The 20341-nt window shown below is 43.5% G+C and overlaps 3 protein-coding genes and 1 long non-coding RNA gene across 12 annotated transcripts; 3 read left to right on the top strand and 1 right to left on the bottom strand.

Annotated features, from left to right (window-relative positions):
• Nucleotides 1-40: 40 nt before the first annotated feature.
• Nucleotides 41-4696, top strand: mks1 (MKS transition zone complex subunit 1). Of its 2 annotated transcripts, none has more exons than XM_019873200.1 (18): nt 41-412; nt 862-983; nt 1064-1116; nt 1191-1358; nt 1456-1556; nt 1634-1762; nt 2112-2216; nt 2295-2403; nt 2518-2574; nt 3051-3093; nt 3188-3250; nt 3327-3397; nt 3473-3542; nt 3623-3730; nt 3830-3963; nt 4050-4132; nt 4210-4307; nt 4411-4696. In XM_019873200.1, the coding sequence occupies exons 1-18, from the start codon at nt 336-338 to the stop codon at nt 4500-4502; spliced, it is 1683 nt and encodes a 560-aa protein (XP_019728759.1). In that variant the 5' UTR covers nt 41-335; the 3' UTR covers nt 4503-4696. The 2 variants fall into 2 exon arrangements, with proteins under 2 accessions (XP_019728759.1, XP_019728760.1); XM_019873201.1 differs by having other exon boundaries at nt 51-412; nt 1459-1556.
• Nucleotides 4697-5081: 385 nt separating this feature from the next.
• Nucleotides 5082-15200, top strand: ap2b1 (adaptor related protein complex 2 subunit beta 1). Of its 3 annotated transcripts, XM_019873520.1 has the most exons (22): nt 5083-5223; nt 6112-6166; nt 6299-6404; nt 6613-6748; nt 7034-7279; nt 7494-7684; nt 7786-8007; nt 8091-8211; nt 8305-8400; nt 8587-8702; nt 8816-8981; nt 9186-9284; nt 9449-9708; nt 9805-9997; nt 10721-10762; nt 11250-11405; nt 11504-11649; nt 11731-11860; nt 11932-12016; nt 12254-12340; nt 13428-13582; nt 13816-15200. In XM_019873520.1, exons 2-22 carry the CDS (start codon nt 6130-6132, stop codon nt 13888-13890), a joined length of 2865 nt encoding a protein of 954 aa, XP_019729079.1. In that variant the 5' UTR covers nt 5083-5223; nt 6112-6129; the 3' UTR covers nt 13891-15200. The 3 variants fall into 3 exon arrangements, with proteins under 3 accessions (XP_019729081.1, XP_019729079.1, XP_019729082.1); XM_019873522.1 differs by lacking the exon at nt 10721-10762 and having other exon boundaries at nt 5082-5223; XM_019873523.1 differs by lacking the exon at nt 5083-5223 and having other exon boundaries at nt 6112-6165; nt 6297-6404.
• Nucleotides 15201-15318: 118 nt separating this feature from the next.
• Nucleotides 15319-18365, bottom strand: LOC109517968 (serine/threonine-protein kinase pim-2-like). 6 transcript variants are annotated; one of them, XM_019873524.1, is made up of 10 exons: nt 18075-18365; nt 17455-17727; nt 17231-17356; nt 16755-16864; nt 16601-16645; nt 16311-16526; nt 16057-16237; nt 15808-15981; nt 15471-15581; nt 15319-15377 (listed from the first exon to the last, which is right to left on the bottom strand). In XM_019873524.1, the coding sequence occupies exons 1-9, from the start codon at nt 18340-18342 to the stop codon at nt 15490-15492; spliced, it is 1485 nt and encodes a 494-aa protein (XP_019729083.1). In that variant the 5' UTR covers nt 18343-18365; the 3' UTR covers nt 15319-15377; nt 15471-15489. The 6 variants fall into 6 exon arrangements, with proteins under 6 accessions (XP_019729083.1, XP_019729084.1, XP_019729085.1 ...); XM_019873525.1 differs by having other exon boundaries at nt 16311-16523; XM_019873526.1 differs by having other exon boundaries at nt 16770-16864.
• An 84-nt stretch (nt 18366-18449) lies between these two features.
• LOC109517971 (uncharacterized) lies at nt 18450-20299 on the top strand. Its single transcript, XR_002168635.1, has 3 exons — nt 18450-18518; nt 18706-18864; nt 20215-20299. It is a non-coding gene; the product is annotated as an uncharacterized LOC109517971 (long non-coding RNA).
• The last annotated feature ends 42 nt before the right edge of the window (nt 20300-20341 follow it).

The raw sequence follows: 20341 nt of genomic DNA, 5'->3' as shown, positions 1-20341 counted from the left end.
ACGAACTATCCAATAATTTTGAAAATAAATCTGTTAATAATATCGTTCAATAGGTGGCAGTATTTATTCTGACATAGGGTAAACCAAAACAGAAGAAGACTCTCTGCTCGTCACTATGGAAACTGCTGGTTACTCACGCTAGCTTTTACTACCTTCGTTTATTAATTGCTAAATTGGTATTTATAGTTTTGAGTGGAAAACTTAGCCAGCTCGGTGACTTACCTAGCTCATTTGTTGAAGAAAGAAATCAGTTGTGGCGGCCGGTGCTCAGGAAACTAGACTGCTAATGAAGTAAATATCGATGGCATCGTGCTAATATTCATAAGTAATCCGTCATGTCAGACTGGTGTAACAGTGACATTGGAGAGGCTGTCTACCGGTCTCTGGATGCTATCAAAAACCTACGGATAAGGTTAGTATTCGTGTGAAAGTTAAATTGTGTGTTATGCTATCTAGGCCCGTTTTATCCGAATTAGCAGCAGCATGCACTATTCACAAAAAGTTGAGGATATTAGGCCCTTCGGGTAAGTTTTAGGATGAATGCACGAGAAAAATACAATAGGTCCTATTCATCGTATTTACATTTTGACATGAGACCAACAGGACACCTAACAATTGATCTGCAGTATCGTAAACAGAATGTTCTCAGAGGGAAGTTGCCACAGATCTTACTGTCACAGTGCCATCAGAAGGTTGCAAAAGAGAGACTTGCGGATTCACAGAAAGCCAAGTTACAGTATGCGAAAAGTACTGAAACGCTCAGCAGTGGACATGTGTATTCAAGGCTTTAGAGAAGGTCAAATGAATTTCACTTGTAAAAGTTACTGCATTTTAGTTTCATCTATTTATGTCCAATTAAAGGGTGTCCTTAAAGAGGGTGACCACCACAGCGTCTCTCTCCCAGCAACTCCAGCAACAAGTTCTGTCCCAGCACGATGGAGGAGTCATTGAACTGGTACCCCTCACCTCGCAAGCCCAGCCTGGTGAGAGAAAGTGTATCATGTATGGTGGCCTCAGAATTCTTCGAATAGATGACAACCTGACATGTTGTTTTTGTCACCAGGTGATAACGAGGAGGACGTCGTCATCGGCTGGCAGGAAAAGCTTTTCAGTCAGGTAAGAACTCCACTTCACAACGAAAAACGGCGGCACAGTTATTGAGTGTTTCTGACAAACGTGTTTATCCGCAGTATGAAATGGAGCTCTTCCAAAACGAGACGGCGTGTCAGAGCCCTCTGGACCGGCAGTACCACAAAGAGGTCACGGCCCTAACTAAAACCAAGGGCCGGCAAAACCGCAGGATTTTTACCTACACAGATTATGATCGCTATACCAACTGTCATTCACTGCAGCAGCTGGTGGGTTGCAGCACTTTTCCATATAATTAACACTCAGGAACAAGATTGCTTACCACAAAAAAAGTCATTTAATGTTTTGTCCCCCTCACCTTGAAAGCAGCAAGGCAGTGATTTGCTCAACACAGCCAAGACCAAGCCCACGTTCCTGGCTGAAAGGATGGCCACGGTGCGACATCGAAGGCAGGACAGGCGAACCATGTGGGTGTGAAGCTCCGCCTCTCATCCCACCACAAAGACAGTGTATGTGTGAAGGTGGTTTTGTTGTTTTCTCACAGGGACTCCAGTTTCCCAAAGTCCAAGATCATCAACTGGGAGCCTAGCGATGAGTTCAAGAGGAACAGCCATGAGGTGAACAACGTCATGCAGACAATGCATGTCATGGGAGACCTGGGGCCTCCTGGAAGGTAAAACCAGCCACACACACACAGACATACACACACACACGATGTTCCCCTGAAATTTAATGAAAAGTGGTCACAGCTTAACAAATGCTAACATATAGGTACACTACCCTAAGTTAGAATATCATTGAAAAGTGAATCTAGGTAAGGCATTGATATTTTACAGGTGCTTGTGCATATGTGAAGTTAGACAAAGTTTTTTTTTTTTTTCCCATCCAGATCTATTTCAAATTTACCAGCAATTTTGATTAAATCTGGGCAGTCCATCGAGACCTAAATGTAGCCTGGGCTGGGTATGTCAGTTTTTATGTCAGTAGTGATATATGTTCTCATCATATATTTTTTTTCTCAGGTTGGGTCAGAAGGAGAATGAATTTTTGCTGTTCACTGTCAAAACAGACGGCAACGGGACCATCATAGTGAAACCTGACTTCAACAAGGGCAAAGAGCCCTACAGGCAAGTACACTGAAGACACGATAAGTGTCTTATGTGAAATGACGATGTTAACACTCACGTTTGTTATGGTTGTTGCAGGATAGCCACCACTGGGACCAACAAAGAGATCTGGCATCTCACCATCGAAAATGTATCGGCAACTATGAAATCTGAGGAAAAAGAAAGAGAGCAGCACTTATACAAAGATGTGTGTACACATTTTCTTCCAGAATATGCCATGAGACGACTTAACGTTATGGTAGCCGTGTAGAATTTGTTTTATGACATTAACACACTCAATTTGCTCTGTTTGAATATGTAGCTGTATGTGAGGCACAGGGAGTTTCCAAATAGCCTCGTCGGACAGGACTTTGAAATGGTATGTCATTTGAAATACTATATATAAGTATTGGATGTTTGTTTGTTTTGCTTATTTCACTATGACCGTCTGACCATCAGTCCAAAACAAGCAGTGGTCGATTTTGGATTAGGGCTAACAGTATGGCAGTGCCCCACCACATCCAGCAGATGGTGCTCTGTAAAAAAAAAAAAAACAACAACAACAACAACAACAGAATGAAAATAATCTTTTCTATCGCTGAGTGATGCTTTTTTGCCAACTCTGCCTAGCAACAAGCGGGGGGACGGGTTAAAAAAAATGTCGTTACTATCAGGACTGAAACAATTGTTGACCTGTTAATAGAAATGAGTATGAGTGGGTAATTATGTGTTTTATGTGTGATTTCGTATGATATGTGTGTGGGCAGATTTTGTGATTCGTTCCCTGTTAAAATGTAACTTTTTAGCTTTGCCTAGCCATGAAAGATTTTGACGTTTAACAATATTTTCTTGTAGCCTCCTCCAGGTGTTCTGCGCTACTTAATGAACGGAGAGATCGGTAAGGAAGGCTCAGCTCATTGTTGACTGTTCGAGTTTCTAAAGTGTCTACTTTAAAATTGAAAGCCCTGTCTTCCTTTGTCTTGTCTCTCCAGTTTCTGCCAAGGGCTTTGAATATGATAATTTATATGTTCACTTCATAATGGAGCTGCCGAATAGTAAGTTGCGATCACTTTCTAAGCTGAGGTCTTGACACATGGCCTTGAAAATAACTGTTTATGTCTTGCGAACTAGACTGGTCCAGCTTGCCAATGCAATCCCAATCTGGAGTCACGCACACCTCTCGGACCAAATCGATAGGGAAGGTCCGTACTTAACAAGCTAGTAGACAAATTTCAGCACAGCGCAGACGCTGACATTTTCTCAAACTGTGCCAACAGGACAATGTGGCATATTTCTGCTACCCTTTCACCTTTGAGGTCTTCTTCATGAGTGAGAAAGAGAGCGAGGGTGAGTGTCGGGGACATGTTTTGGTTGCACGCGTGGGACTTCACAATCAAGAAACTCAATGCCGTTTCCTGTCATTGCAGAATCAGGTCCCCAGTGGCCGGTGTTGTATTTCAAAGTTCTCTCACAGGACTCGTGGCAACGATATCGAACCGAAGGCTATGGCTACCTGCTCTTTCCCTCCACACCTGGTAAGTTTATATTAGGATGTAAAATGTGTAGAATTTTACAGTCAGTTCAAAGTGAGATGATGTAATGTTGGTGATAATCTAAAAATCTGTGCTCCGCAGGTAAACACATCCTGACGTGTCACACATGGAGACCCCTTCAGACAGGCACGGTCTCGGCCCTGAGGCGCTTCTTCATTGGAGGTTCCCCGGAACTGGAGGACCTCAGCTACGTTAGGATACCGGGACATTTTAAGGTATTCCTGAAAATGTTGACATAGATACCTACACAGACAAGTTATGAACATTTCAACACTAGTTTTGTTTTCTTTTATGACCGTAGGGAGAGAGGCTAAGTCGCTTTGGCTTTTGCACCGAAAGCTCAGGAAGCGTAAAATTTAATCTTCACTGCATCCAGCAGTCTAGGTAAGGGCTTATTTTACAGAGTTCTGAAAGAAACTTTTCTGAATCATTTTGCTATGTTGGTCTGAAATTTCCTCTAGGGCTTTTGTGGATTCCACTTCAGCAAGGAGAAGGAGACAGAATGCTTTCGACCAGGCGCAAGGATTTAATCATCATGATACTCTCTTAAGCACCATGGGTAAGCAGAGGACTCTTATCAATGGAACTGGAAAAGTGTCTTATCACAGTCTACTATTATAATGTGCAACATTTTGATGATGTGGCCTATTTGGTTTCACCAGAGGCATTTCAACGAGCCAGAAGAAAAATGCAAGAAGTTCGAGAAAGTCTTCCCATCGACTTCATCGCCTCCGTCTCTCAAATCCAAATATGATCTATAGAAGAGTTTATATTATTTGCCATTTTAAAATTATATAGGCTGTGATGGTAAAGAGAGGAAGTCGTCTATATAATTGCACTGCATTTCCCATTTATAGTACTGTATTTGATGCAGTTTTGGATTTTTAAATAGATATGCTTTTGTATGTGTCAAATTTGACGAAGGATGATTAAAAAAAATTCACGGAACGTTGGTTTGAATTTCATTTTGTGCTCACCTTGAGATTGAAATGACATAACTCATGATGACTGATGAATTAGGGAACTTTTCAAGGCCCATGTTTGGATTTATAGATGTACTTTACATTTTTTAATTTCCGATCGCTTGGTTATTGGAACGAATATTTTTTTTCCAATATTTCTACACTTGACGAAATTTTGCTGCATTCATGAATCGTGGGAAAAAAAATCTTCCAGTTCAGAGTATCTCAGAGAATCTCACAGAACTGGTCTTAGTTTCGTATCTTAACCTACTTAAATAACAATAGTATGAATTAAGACCTGATTAAGGTCATCAACTGAAATTTTCTAGTTATTTTTGATTTGATGACAGCTCTATTTCCTACTCGCATTCCATTCGCGCGACAGCGCAAGAGGGAAGTGGTCCATCAACGTATCACCGTTACACATTCTCCATCTTCCCCCGACTGGGCAAGGGACCAGCCTTCGTCCTTTACTGACACCAAGATTTCACGGATCCTGTAAACTCAATCTCGGTATGTAAATGGTATCATTTTCTCACGATGTGCACAAGATTACTGTTGCATGTGATTGTTTTTTTTTCGGCCATGAATGTAGTCACGATCGAGCTATGCTGTCAATTAACCGCAATGGAAACGGGGCCAAGTGTGTCTTTACTGATTTGATGACATATTAAATGTTCTAATACTGTTATGAATGACTCGGCGATATAAATGGCGATTTTTTGCTCCTAATTTAATTATTCGTGTCTGTCGAGAATCGAATCTGGAGAAGCTGATTAGCATACAAGCTAGCTAGCCAGCCATCTAGCATTAGCGAACATCTGGTTACCTTCCACTAAAGAGGTGAAAGTAAACCTTATCACATCTACTTTCGAACTCTTAGCTCATACTACTACCGTTAAAGGAATAAATAACGACAAACTAAACGTGATTGTGAAAGACTTGAAAATGTTACGATACGTCGATAGAAAATAGGCGGAACAAGCCCTGTATTCTCTCTGGACAATTCATAAGGTACACCAAATGACATGAAATACAAGCGGTATGTCTAAAAATTTGCTCAGATTGCAGAAGTGGAGAAAGCACGCACATGGTGTACTCAACTACAAGTACCGAGACTTGTTTTAAAAGAGTGGCAAAAGTAGAAATTCTGATTCAACTCCTTTAACGAAAAGACTGCAGACGATGAAAAGTATATATTGAAACTACGGATGTCTGAAAAATCTACTTAAATACAGTAACAAACTATCTGCACTTATTTCCTGTTCCTCACTTCCCACCACTTCTATATATAAAGTGACTTGACACGATCGATAAGATCAAGTGGGTGTATTTGCAAGACAAGGGAACCGGACAGTTGCTTTTGCTTGTGATGTTGAATGTTGTGTGATCGTTCTCCAGACTACAAGAAGCGCCATCATGACGGACTCCAAATATTTCACAACAAACAAAAAAGGTGAGTCCAAAAGTGTCGAAAAAGCCACCGTATACCGTTAGTCTTCCACATCATCAAAGTTGTATATTGAAAACATTTTATTCACACTGACAGGAAGTCGTTACGAAATTGATCTCATTTGTGCTGTTGCAGGAGAGATTTTCGAGCTGAAGGCCGAGCTGAACAATGAAAAGAAGGAGAAGCGAAAGGAGGCTGTCAAGAAGGTCATTGCTGCCATGACAGTGGGCAAGGATGTCAGGTAAAGTTCAGTCAAACTAGCCAGCATAGCGACAACTAGCCCATGATGATTCAACCGGGATATCGATCAATTAATTTATTTGTTGGAACATTTTTTTTCCACGGTGTGCAGTATTATTCTTAGACAAGACATTTGGTCATTTCTGTCGAAGTAAATGGTGGGGAAAAAAGTGCTTCGAGGTCTACATTCTAACAGAGTGTCTTTCCAGCTCTTTGTTCCCGGATGTGGTCAACTGCATGCAAACCGACAACCTGGAGCTGAAGAAGTTGGTGTACCTCTACTTGATGAACTACGCCAAGAGCCAGCCCGACATGGCCATCATGGCTGTCAACAGCTTCGTCAAGGCAAGCTCACCCTGTCGCCGTGCCTTAGCTCTGGATGCAGTATGCACAGTCTCCATTTGGCTTGGGCGCGGCCTTTTCTTTCTGCCCTCAGTTTTCTATCAGATTCAGTTACACGCTGAGAAATAAATACAGGACAACGTTTTTCTCCTCAGTGTGTTTCAATTTGACTTGCGTTCAATGCAACATGTTTTGTTTTTTTTTTTTTTCTTTTTGCACAAATCTTAATTTTCCCTTTGATCCACTGAGGGAATATTACTATCTGATAATTCTCATGCTGGCCTCCAGGACTGTGAGGATCCCAACCCGCTCATCCGGGCCCTGGCTGTTCGCACCATGGGCTGCATCCGAGTGGACAAGATCACCGAGTACCTGTGCGAGCCGCTCCGGAAATGCCTGAAAGACGAGGACCCGTACGTGAGGAAGACGGCGGCAGTGTGCGTGGCCAAACTTCATGACATCAACGCCCAGATGGTGGAGGACCAGGGTTTCTTGGACTCGCTGAGGGATCTCATCGCCGACTCCAATCCCATGGTAGGTGACCAGTTGTTGTTAACAGGCTAACCGTTAACCAGTTGACTGCCTGTGGGTTTGTTAGAAATTGGAGCAACTTGTCTATGAATGTTCTTATTACACCTTTATTCTGATACTGTTCGTTTAATCGGGTGATAAGCTTGTTAAATTTGCTAACATTGAAACCTTGTGAGAGCAGTCATAGTACTTCTTCACACCCTTGCACTCCTTTTAGGTTGTTGCCAATGCGGTTGCCGCCCTGTCTGAGATCAGCGAGTCTCACCCCAACAGCAACCTGCTGGACCTCAACCCCCAGAACATCAACAAGCTGCTGACGGCTCTCAACGAGTGCACCGAGTGGGGCCAGATCTTCATCCTGGACTGCTTGTCTAACTACAACCCTAAAGATGAGCGAGAGGCCCAAAGGTAGCATTGCTGACAATTTCCAGACATTTTTTTTCTTATAAACACTACAATAAACCACACAAAAGACTGATTCCTTAAATTATTTTTCCCTCTCCACAAAGTATTTGCGAGCGCGTCACTCCACGGCTGTCCCACGCCAACTCAGCAGTGGTCCTGTCCGCCGTCAAGGTACTGATGAAGTTCTTGGAGCTGCTGCCAAAGGACTCCGACTACTACAACACCTTGCTGAAGAAGCTCTCGCCACCGCTCGTTACCTTGCTGTCCGGTGAGCCCGAGGTCCAGTACGTGGCTCTGAGGAACATCAACCTCATAGTCCAGAAAAGGTGTGTGTGTGTGCGTAACATATGAGTGTAAATAAAACCACAGTCTCACTTTTTGACACATACATCTTTTATTTTGAGTGCAGGCCTGAGATCCTGAAGCAGGAAATCAAAGTGTTCTTTGTCAAATACAACGACCCTATTTATGTGAAGCTGGAAAAACTGGATATTATGATTCGTTTGGCCTCTCAGGCGAACATTGCTCAGGTAAGTTATATGAACCAGGCCTCGCAGGACCTTTATTTAGTTAGAAGTGTGGTTGTTCTTACCTTGAAAAAAAATGTGCTTGGTGCTTTACAGGTGCTGGCTGAGTTGAAGGAGTACGCCACAGAGGTGGATGTTGACTTTGTGCGCAAGGCTGTGCGTGCCATTGGCCGCTGTGCCATTAAAGTGGAGGTATGACACAACACATTCAGTATTTCCTCAAATAAAGACTGTGAGCAGAGGACTGGGCATTTAAGTTGATTGACTGCTACTTCACCATTTTTATTTTGTTCACATTTCCATTTTGTGTTGTGGTAACATTTTTCTCCTTTTACAATGGTGATGACGACTTCCTGTCCCTGTTCTGAACCGTCCCAGCAATCGGCAGAGCGCTGCGTCAGCACCCTGTTGGACCTCATCCAGACCAAAGTCAACTATGTGGTGCAGGAGGCCATAGTGGTCATCAGGGACATCTTCCGCAAGTACCCCAACAAGTGTGTGTCCTTTCCCTCGAACAACTAGCCTAAACATAATTGAAGCTGTAATGTCCCAGTTACTGAAAGTATGTGTAGAGTGCCAGATTCCCGAAAGGCGCGACTTGTTCTAGGTACGAGAGCATCATTGCCACCCTGTGTGAGAATCTGGACTCTCTGGATGAGCCGGATGCTCGCGCCGCCATGATCTGGATCGTGGGCGAGTACGCCGAGAGGATCGACAACGCTGATGAGCTGCTGGAGAGCTTCCTCGAGGGCTTCCATGATGAGAGCACCCAGGTGCGCTTTTGTCATTTTATTGATCTATTACTTCATCTATGTGCTCTTCCTTCTCGTGCTCACAAATCAGCACAGAAACACTCGAAACTATGAGCTGTCCTGTTTGTCAATTCTGGTAACCAGTTTGCCATGTTAAAAGCTGAATGTCGCCATGGTTTAAAGAGCAAAACGTTGGCATGAACAATGGCTGCGTTTGACTTGCAGGTGCAGCTCACTCTCCTGACCGCCATCGTCAAGCTCTTCCTGAAGAAGCCGTCCGAGACTCAGGAGTTGGTGCAGCAGGTCCTCAGCCTGGCCACTCAGGTGAGGAAAAATAACCCTAGGAAATCTTAATGTACACTTTTTCGCTTTGCTTACCCCTCCTTGTGACGACACGAGGTCCTCAGTTTACCGACATACATTTCAAGCCTAAAAAAGGCACGCAATAAATTATAAATCCATTGTGTTGATTTTGCCATCCTCTACAGGACTCTGACAACCCCGACCTGCGTGACAGGGGCTACATCTACTGGCGCCTGCTGTCCACGGACCCGGTGACCGCCAAGGAGGTGGTGCTGTCGGAGAAGCCCCTCATCTCCGAAGAGACAGATCTGATTGAGCCCACCCTGCTGGACGAGCTCATCTGCCACATCGGGTCTCTGGCGTCCGTCTATCACAAACCGCCCAGCGCCTTTGTGGAGGGCAGCCACGGAATCCATCGCAAACACCTTCCTGTCCAGCATAGCAGGTATACACACAAACACACACACAGTCTATGAAGACTCATTTGCATACCTGAGTAAGCAAATGAGCATTTTTCTCACTTTTGTGTACCACCTGACAGTATTGACACAGGTGAGAGTCCGGTGAGCGGCGGGCCAGCGGCCGCCATGGACCAGCCACACGTTATTCCCAGCCAGGGTGATCTGCTGGGTGACCTTCTCAACCTGGACCTGGGTCCCCCGGTCAACGTGCCCCAGGTCTCCTCCATGCAAATGGGTGCCGTGGACCTCCTGGGAGGCGGCCTGGACAGTTTGGTGAGCTTTGACAACATCACTCTCACCACCATATGATCACCAGCTAACTGACATTAAATATTCCAGTATTTCCTCTAATAGTGCCCCAGTTAGTCGAGTGACAAATCAACAACAAATAAATGACAAATAAATGCCTCCTTTATCCCATCAGGGAGGAAAAATGGATAGGGTTCCCCTTCTTTACACATCTACTATACACCTTCACTACATGAAGCTCCTCAACTCATTTCAACCTAGTTAATGGGCACCAAGGTGCCACAAGATGGCAATAAAGCACAACGAGAAGCTCCTCAACTAACTTCAACATCGTTCCTTGTGTGTGTGTTTGAGAATGATGGGTAAAAGGAGAAAGTAGGTGAATATGTCGTAGCAGCAGGAGCTGCTTTTTTTTTTTCTCAATTCACACACACAGACACGAAGGAGTTAACTGCTGATCCTGCTAACCAAACCAGCAGCACCTCCTTAAACATACACCTCAGAAAAATATATATGTCCCTCTCAAGGATGCCTACTTTTTCCTTTTAGGAATAAAAACAGGTTATGGATGAATTTTCAAGTTCTTTTTGTTTCAGAATTGAGTGAAGGATCCTCCTGATGGCTTGCTGTTGCTAAGAAAAGTCTGTCTTGTCTTTGTGTGTGGTCTGTCTGTCTATCATGTTCTTTTTTTGGGGGGGTCCTCTCTCTCTGTCTCTCTCTGTCTCTCTCTCTCTGTCTCTCCTGTAGCTGGGGGGAGACCTTGGCGGTGGTGTTGGGGGGAGTCCAGCTGTAAGTCCAAGCTCCTTCTGTTTGGCTGCCCGCCTTCTGCATGCTCCCGCACTTTTTAACCCACTACTCTCTCGAATCGCCTTCCTCTGTATAATTACAGCTTGTTCGCTTGCTGCCTTACTTGTCAACACTTGGCACGTTTTGGCCCGTGGCGAGGCCATCTGTTGTAGTTCCAATTTACATAGATGTGGACGTTTAGAAAACGTTGAGGTGGCTGATACATAATTACAACTGTTGGAGTATTTCCTGTATAGATTCCATTGCAAAAATCCGTAACGGGCCAAAGCATGCAAATTTGCACCTGCCCTGCATTTGAGTTTGCTCACCTCTTCTTCTCATAAGGTTTTCGGTAACCCGGAGAACATTTGCATGAGCTGCTTCTGTGATTCTTGTCAGCTTCGCAGCACTTTTGTCGCTGCCGTGTTAGTGACAGCGACTTAAAATCGCTTGATTCACTCCTTCTGCTTCTCTTGTGATGTTGTTTCAGGTGGGCCAGAACTTCATCCCTTCGTCCGTCCCGAGCACTTTTGCGCCATCGCCCACTCCCGCCCCTCCGGCCGTCAGCAGCAGTGGCCTCAACGACTTATTTGAGCTCTCCACGGGTATGGCCATCACATCCGGAGGCTACGTGGCCCCGAAAGCTGTGAGTTTAAAAACACTCATGTTCAAAATGGATGAGTAGAGATTAAGAGAGACAAAGTTCGGATCTTTTTGAGCATTTGCACTGGCGTATTTTCCAAGGTATGGTTGCCTGCTGTGAAAGCCAAAGGACTGGAGATCTCCGGAACCTTTTCTCGGCGGCAGGGCCACATGTACATGGACATGACCTTCACCAACAAGGCCCTGCAGCACATGACCGACTTCGCCATCCAGTTTAACAAGAACAGGTCAATAAGCGCTCTGGCTGTGCCTCCATAGTTGATATCACCCCACTATAGATTTAAAGGCCTGTTTGTGGTTTACCGCAGCTTTGGGATGATACCCACCAGCCCGCTACCCATTCACACTCCGCTGATGCCCAGCCAGGGCATCGACGTCTCTTTGCCCATCAATACCATCGGGCCAGTCATGAAGATGGACCCACTTAACAATCTCCAGGTACAGAATCAAAGTCACAATTGATTGACATGATGGGATTTTGTTTCAGGAAATTTCTGCTTTGCACACAGGTGGCCGTGAAGAACAACATAGATGTCTTCTACTATAGCGTCCTCATCCCCCTCAACATATTCTTTGTTGAAGATGGAAAAATGGGTTTGTTGTTGTCTCCATTACATCAACAAAAATTGCTTTCAAAAAATTAAACTCAGTATTTATTAGTTATTTGGCCACCTTTGATCAATCAATTTGGGGGCCCCGAAAGTTTAGTGTCAAACCAGTTACCATTCAGAACTTAAAAAAAGGTTAAAAAAGAAAATATACTGTGCCGATAAGTTATTTTGGTTCTCTGCACAGCTTAACTTCTCAAGCATGCTTTTTCTCTCTCCTTAGAGCGACAGGTGTTCCTTGCCACCTGGAAAGATATTCCCAATGAAAATGAGCTGCAGTACCAGATAAAGGAGTGCCACCTAAATGCAGGTAGATCTCCGCAAACAGTAAACACCTAAAAGTGACACACAAGCCCACCGAAATGTCCTTTTGAAAGCAACTTTAGAAAAGGAACGGACATGAGAGGGTCCAATCCCTGCGACGTCACACTGAAGACTTCACAAAAGTTATATTAGGTTGTCAAACTCCAAATCTAACTGATCCACAGTCCTCACTTGTTTGTTTTCTGTCTTCGCCCACATGCTTGTCTTAGGATAACAACACAATCTCTTCCAACCGAAGGACATATCAAGTTCTTTCGACGATAGGCATCCTTGTATATATTTCAGAATAGCTGCTTTCCCGTGTTAGTTGTCCAGTACGTTAGTTTAGAAATCCCATTTGCGCGATCTCATCCTCCTTTTCCTCATAGATGTGTTGCTAATAGCACATTTTACAGGAGCTCCCCGTTTTCGTGTGTGTTTGATGTGGGGCGTGTAAAGCGGAACCTGTGAGGTCGAACACAATCCCTGCCGGGACTGGTTGGCTTACTATTTCTTTGGCTTTTGAAATCATTTTTCCAATAATAGCAACATATGGTGGCGATCGGCTGCAGACCTTCTGGTTTCAAGGAACTCCGTAAATTTTCCTTGTGGTCTACTTTGCCCTTAAAATTGTGCCGAATTTCTTCAGATTTATTGTTTGTAAATGCCCAAAGGTGAATTTATCAGCGCTTGTGTAAAGTGCTAGTGTGGATCCTACGTGCAATGTCAAATCAGTGTTGTATGCTAGTTATTTAGGCTAGTATGTTAGCTAATTTGAAAAAAGTATATTTTAATTTACGAAGAATTATTATGTATATGCTAGTTGCAATAAGTTGATGCATTATGACCCTTTAAAAAAAAAAATTAATTTTGGTTTTGGTGCATTTCACAACTTGGAGAAGTTGTTCAAAACATTTGCTGATTGTTCAGTTATTTTGCTCAACCATCAATGCTTTCTAAACTGACCCAACGACTCAAAATCAACTTTCGACTTCAGAGGTTCCATTCTAGTGTGGTACAGTAGTGTCAAATCTGGGTTCTTGATTTTTTTTTTTTTTTTTAAACCAAGTAAAAGTAAAATTCCACTCTTGCAGACACCGTGTCGGGCAAGCTGCAGAACAACAACATCTACACCATTGCAAAGCGCAACGTGGAGGGTCAGGACATGCTTTACCAGTCCCTCAAACTCACCAACGGAATCTGGATACTGGCCGAGCTGCGCATTCAGCCAGGCAACCCCAACTACACGGTACAGTATCTCATCTGCACTGGATATTTAAAAAAAAGTCTACACACGCCTGCTCAAATGACTTTGTGATGTGGCAGAAGCCATTCAGTTTTGTGCGAACAGTTGACTGGTATTGTGGAACCATGCATAATTCAACAGGGGTGTGTAGACTTTTTGTAGCCACTGTATATACACGGCATGAAAGAATCAAGACGATATCATCAACACTTTTTGTGTCCTGGCTGGTCCTGCAGCTGTCCCTCAAGTGTCGGGCCCCCGAGGTGTCTCAGTACGTGTACCAGACTTACGACGCCGTGCTGAAGAACTGAGCGGCTGGCTTTGCACCCGCCATCCAACCGCAGTGTTACTTTGCTGCTCAAAACGGACGCGAGACATAGATTTTTCCACCCGGTTGATAACAAAAATGGTAAATGTTCTAGTCAGGAATGCAAATGTGTTGTCATTGTGATCACAGTTCCGACATACCATATACAACATTATAGCTTCTTTCGCAATAACTGGGGAAAATTTTCCGGGGGGGCAGTGAAAATGTGTGAAAATGTGTCAATCATTCCATCCTTAAACGTCTTAATGTTGCAACTGATCAAAGTGAAATTGTCGTCAACAGAGACACTCCCTTTTTTTTCTGCACACATCCATGTATGCCCATTTATTTTTTTATACTAGCTACTATTTTTTGGGGGGGGGGGTTGGAGGGGGGTTTAAACTCACTGATTTCAGCACACAAGATTTAGTACCACTACATTTTTGTCACCTCACCTTTTTTTGGGGGGGATTAGTTGCATTCCCATTAAGCCGGTGTTTTAGATAATGACCAAATTATTACAGAGCAGTCGCTTTAACGCTAAATGTAATGGACCTTTTCCAGCATGCTAATGCAATTACTTTTATAACTGTAAAGTAGAAAGTAACCCGCGTGATTACTTGGCACAAGTTACTGGCCAGTTTTGTAATTGTCCCACTATTGCAAACACATAGTCAATGCTTTGTAGACAAAAAAATAAAATCACAAATGCTATTTATTGTTCATCTACCTCCTTTCACGCTAGCCTTTTGGTTGCAGTGCTTTCCATTCACTCTTCATTTTCTTTTCATTATCGAGCCAGTTCGAACGTTGTGCACCTCAGTTCAGCCAAACTTACAGGACCAAGCATTCACTTGTGAAATGGCAATTTATGTTTTCTTATGACTATAGCTACAGCTAATGACCCCTCATAGGTTGGCGCTTTGGGTGGAAACAACCAAGGGCCCTTGTGTAGATTAGTGATGTCGTTTGTGTCGTTATAAACAAGCTATTATGGCATTACCCTTTATATTCTAATACAATTAAGCCAGCCTCTAATAGAAACGGCTGTGTGACTGTACTATTCATGTTGGTGGGGTTATGTAAAAAAAAAAAAAAAATGTCCATTTTTATCCCATATCGTGGGTTTTCTCCAGATTTCCGTAAGATTTTTATGCATATTTAGCCGCACTCCCATAAACATCCTTAACAGTTGTCAACGATTAGAGAAAATTCAAATGTTGTTTCATCTGTTTTTCGCTGTATTGCAAATGATTTGTTATTGTATCACTTCTGAGATCAATAAAGTGTCACCACCATGCTTTCTGTGGTCAAAGTTGAAAACTTTTTTTTAATGTGGAAAAACAACAAACAGGGTTGGTTTATTTCTTTTTTTCAGGGTGTGGGGTGGATACGAATCCTCACTTTTTGGCTTTTGCTTTTTTTTTTGTTGTTGGTTATTAAAACTTCATTTTAAAACTGACAGTTTGGGGACTTCGTCCTCTTGGCAATCTGAAGCAAAAACAGATTACAGGGGTGAATTCACTGAAACTGTTCACGTTCATGTGTACCTTACGTTTTTGATCACCAATAAAAATGTCTTACCATGATGACCTCTCCGGTGTTATCTGAGCCACTTGTGACGCCGCAGCTCTTTGAGGGTGGGCCGTTCTTCAGGCGCCGCGGTCAGGCTCTTCTGCAGGAAATCCCGACAATCTTGCGGGGGTGGGGGGAGGTGTATTTTTAAATATTTTCATTTTTGCTCCTATCATAGCCATAATTGAAAAGATGTCACCTTTGTATCAGCATTTTTGCTCATACAAAAAAAAATAAGTGGGGGATAGGGGGGGGGGGGTTAATGACGAGAGTGGCAGGCATTCCTATGTCGTTCATTCAAAGCATTAAAAGAGAAATTAAGAATCTTTTCAGAGGTGTTCCTTACCATCCGAAAACTTGTTGCTAATTTTTATCTCCTCCTTGAGGTACCCTTCTGTTTGAAAGTCCACTTCATTGTGGAGGATGTCAAAGAGCACCGTCCCGATCTGCCACGCGGTGGTGGGGCCCGCCCGATACCATTGGTGGCGGAGCCATTCGGGGGGCTCCAGAGAAGGAGTTCCTGAAACCCCCCCGCCCAAGTGTACGATCAAGAAAAGGCAAACATTTCAACAAAGTCACGGTCATTCAATCTTACCAAAAAAGAGTCTGTAGAGAGATCTTTTCTTGGTGAAGCAACTCAGTCCAAAGTCGATGATGCGGACGTGAAGGCCGTCGGGGGTGCTCTCGATCAGGATGTTTTCGGTCTTGATGTCACGATGGAAAATGTGCTTCTCCTGAAGTTTTTGAGCCACATCCAGCAACTGTTTCAGTATGACCTGTGAAATAAAAACACCTTCGTGTCCCTTGTCCCTGAGTGGATGTTTGTGGCCAAAGACCGCTTTTGTGTACCTTAGCCTCGCTCTCATCAAGACACCCTCCTTTCTTGCTAATGTATTCGGTCAGGTCCTCAGCGGGAACGGGCCTCTCCATCACCAGAATGAGCTTCTGACCCAGGTCATACCAGTCCAGTAGAGTGACATAAGGCGAGCGCCCCTCAGGCAAGTCTTTGGCAAGCTTCTTCATAACGGCCACCTCCGAGGACATGTTGATCCTGTCCTTTTGCTTCTGAAATATCCCTTGCAATGTTGAATACCCGCGTTGATCCACATAACAATTCCGCATAGTTGTTTGCCTCTTACCTGTAGAGTTATATTGTTGTCTTTTGGGATGTGCTTGATGGCCACCTACATAGTAAAAACTTAGGTCAATGCAGTCTCACCTTACTGTAGATGTCTTGAACGCTTACAGGCCGGGGTTTGTAGGCAGCGTGGTTTGCACGTATGTTATACTCACATGTGTAATACTCACTGGGAAATTGTCTATTTTGCGGTAGCCGGTAAAGACGGATCCACAGCCTCCTACGGCCAGCAGTCTCTCCTGCACGTATTTCAGCTCCAGTTGAGCTAAACAGCAACACAAAGAGATATTGCTTGTGTTCACAGTGACAGGGCCGAACACAACTAAACTGGAAAATAATCAGTCGCCAACCGTGCACATGCACCCGCAACCCTGTTGCGCTTCTGTGTCAATTCATCTATACTTTGTCGACCATTGTATGTCTTTGTCTCATCTTCATTTGTACCTCTAATCATCTGTGTCAATTCATCTATACTTTGTCGACCATTGTCTTTGTCTCATCTTCATTTGTACCTCTAATCTGTCCTGTCCATTGTCTTTTTTTTTTCAACCTACCCAGGATTTTTTATCTACTATCATTACACTATGCACTGATAAGATTTTTTTTCTCAAAACCAAGAAGTTACACCAACCCCAGCAAACTCCTGAGACGTCATCGTCGCTGGGTTTCATCATCTTCGGGTGGACGCTTGGTTCCTCTCCATCCACCGCCTGGAAGCCTCCCACTTGTGCAGCCACTTGAGAACTTTGTAGGCATGCTACAAGATAATTACATACTCTACATTCTGAAGAAATATTTTGTAGGTCGGTTCATGAAGAATCTGCACAGTCAAAGAGTTGGAACAGCTGCACCCACCATTGTCACCGGAGTTGCAGGAAGATTCCTTGTCCTCTGGAAGCTCGCCTTTCCTCTTCTTCCTGGCTGGAGTCTTAGCGTCCTCCTCCACTTTCCTCTTGGCTCCCGTGGCCCGGGCATCTGTCTCATAGCTATGAGAAGGTTCACAGAGGAGCACCCGGCCTGCCCTAAGACAGCGTGTCCTGTCGGTACTGGACCTCATTTTTATACCACTGGTTCCATGGTCTGCCTTTGGGGCCTGTCGGCTTTGCTGTGTGCTGCTATGCGTCGGTACTTTGAACACAATGTTCAATTTGTTGGAATTTTTACAGATACATAATCGATCTTTGCTATCCTATCGACGTTATCGTAAGGCAAAAACGATTAAATGCTCTTCCACTAGATAACAGAAGATGCATACATACATTTCGCATCCACCACTTGCCATTCATACAACAAAATTGTTTTCAAACAGGGCCAAGTTTTACGAACAAGTTTTGTGAGTCACTTGATTTAGTTTTTGATGTTTGGTGGCATGGCGTGACATTTTTTTGTAAAGAGTGTACTGTACTTTGATTCAACTTTTCACGTTTAAACTGTCACATGAGTATCAGAATGAACTTGTACTCAAAGTTACTTACCTTTTGTCATTAGCTTCCTCAACTTTGCAAACAAAGGGCATTTTTTGTGACCAGAATTCATCTCATGAGGGGGCCCAACGGTGGTAAAAATGAATAGACAAACAAATGCATGTTTTTTTAATATGCATAAAGCGAAAACAACAGTCACCATTATTTTTTTGCCGAGTGGCGCAGCAGTGAGGGGGGGCCTGTGTAGCGGGTAAGCTCGCACGCCCCCCCCCCTCCCATGCCCCTCAAGCAGACATGTGTGCCTCTCGAAGATGCGCATCTGGCGTCACGCGTGGGCACTTGCAGTCTTTAGTTGAGTGACTTGTGTGTGCATGGGGGGCTTTGGAGTTGAGCTCCGGTCGGGGTTTGTACGCCTTTCGAACGCCGATTTTGCAAGGGCGGCGTTCGTCCGACGCGCGTCCAGCTGACGTCGTACGGCGTGACGTCATCAACACGGTCTCAGAGCTCATTTAAATTAACCACGAAGCCATCTCGTTTGTGTCTTATGCAGAGCTGAATTCTTTCTCGTGTTTTACATAATTATGAATTGTTGCATTGATATACCCTAAAGTATGACATAAAATTGTTTTTCTTCATTATTAACGCATTTAACCCATTACAAAAATTTTTAACTGATTTATAGTAGATTAAAAAGGCGTTGTGACGTCATATCCTGAAGCGGTAGGTGGCAAACTGAGCCGGAAAGTCAATGTGAAGATGACGACGATGGCAGAGACTGACTCCAGAGTCAAAATAAACCCATGGATTCTATTTCTGTCCTGTCTGGATTTCTTTCACACAGGTTAGTCATATTTTTGTTGTGCATCTTAACTTGAAACTTGAAAAAGTTTGATGCAACTTTAGGCTGTTTGACATCCAATAGGATAAACCAAAACTGAATATTGTTGTTTTGTTGTGCCTGATCAGAAGAAAAAACTGCTGTGGGCAATTAGTAATGAACACTATGAAACTTATAATTGCATGATATATCCACGAGTAACATAAGTTCTTCATTCAACTTAGTTTTTAGATCATCTCAGTGAGAATGATCTAAACCCGAATTTTGATGTCATTATATGTTTTGGATTGTGGTTCTGTTTTATTTGTCATTAGTTGTCTTCATGTAAAATAATATGCCATATAGGACAAAAGCATTGAAGTTAAATGCATCAGAATTTATGTATGATATTAGTTACAATACAACAAAATATAATGGAGTTATGTAATAGGATAATAGAAAGTAATATAGATAGCGCTTTTTACTTCAACAAATTTAAAATCATACAGAATATATCAAAACACAGATTCATACTTAACGCAAGAAAAAAAATGCAAATCCAAATAGATAAGAAACAAAACATAAAAAATCAACAAAATCTACTCTCACTGGAATACCTGCCCAAACTTGTTTTAGCTGCTATAATATTAAGCATTTGTTTTGAATTGTCTTGAATTTCATCATCAAGGTAGCCCGTATTCAGTGGCCAGTAGCCACATGTATGACGACTTGTTTGAAATGGGATTCTTTTAGGACAAGACCATCACTTAGTTTCACTCATCTATTTGTATGTGTGAGTGTGCGCTAGTCTATCCATTTTTGTGTCACATTAGCTTTTCTTGAGGGGATGTTTTTTTCTGCCAGTTTGTGTGCGTGTGTGTGTGTGTGTGTGTGTGTGTGTGTGCGCGCGTGTGCGTGCGGGTGCGTGCGGGTGCGTATGTCCGGCCTTCACTCACTGCCCAGCCATTGTTGCAAGCTGCACAGTCACTGAGCGGCTCTGTTTCTACACAGCTAGAATAGCATAGCCGAGCCTGGCAGCTGTATAGCTGTCAGTGCCTGCCAATAGGGAAACAATGGGCACTTTTATTTGCGGATGCTGGCCCATGCATCCTACAGACTTTGACTTGAGGTTACCATGGCAGCGCGGAGCTGCTCTGCAAAGCAGCAGTGGTGGTGGTGTTCAATGCAAAGTCTCAAGTAGGCTCCCATTTTATTTTAAAGAAGACATAGTGAACCCCCACCTATTACCAACACACTTCAATCATTGCCCCAGTTTGCGTACAACAATAAAATGTAAATTTTCCGGAATATGTCCTCTTCAATTGTTCTGTCATTCACTATTAAAGCCCGCTCAGAATGCCTCCGTCTCTGCAGGTGTGGTGCTAGCAGTGAACATGACGCTTCCCAGCTCTCTCATCCGAGGCACGCTAGGAGGTGAGGCCCTCCTCTCGGTTGACTACGTCAGCTTCAGCGCCGACCTGCCCGTCATCAAGTGGCAGCT

This window comes from Hippocampus comes, unplaced genomic scaffold (genome assembly GCF_001891065.2).
Source record: "Hippocampus comes isolate QL1 unplaced genomic scaffold, H_comes_QL1_v1.1 scaffold59, whole genome shotgun sequence".
NCBI classification, from domain to species: domain Eukaryota; kingdom Metazoa; phylum Chordata; class Actinopteri; order Syngnathiformes; family Syngnathidae; genus Hippocampus; species Hippocampus comes.
The sequence above is the reverse complement of the archived record's forward strand: the minus strand, read 5'-3'. Positions and strand labels throughout refer to the sequence as shown.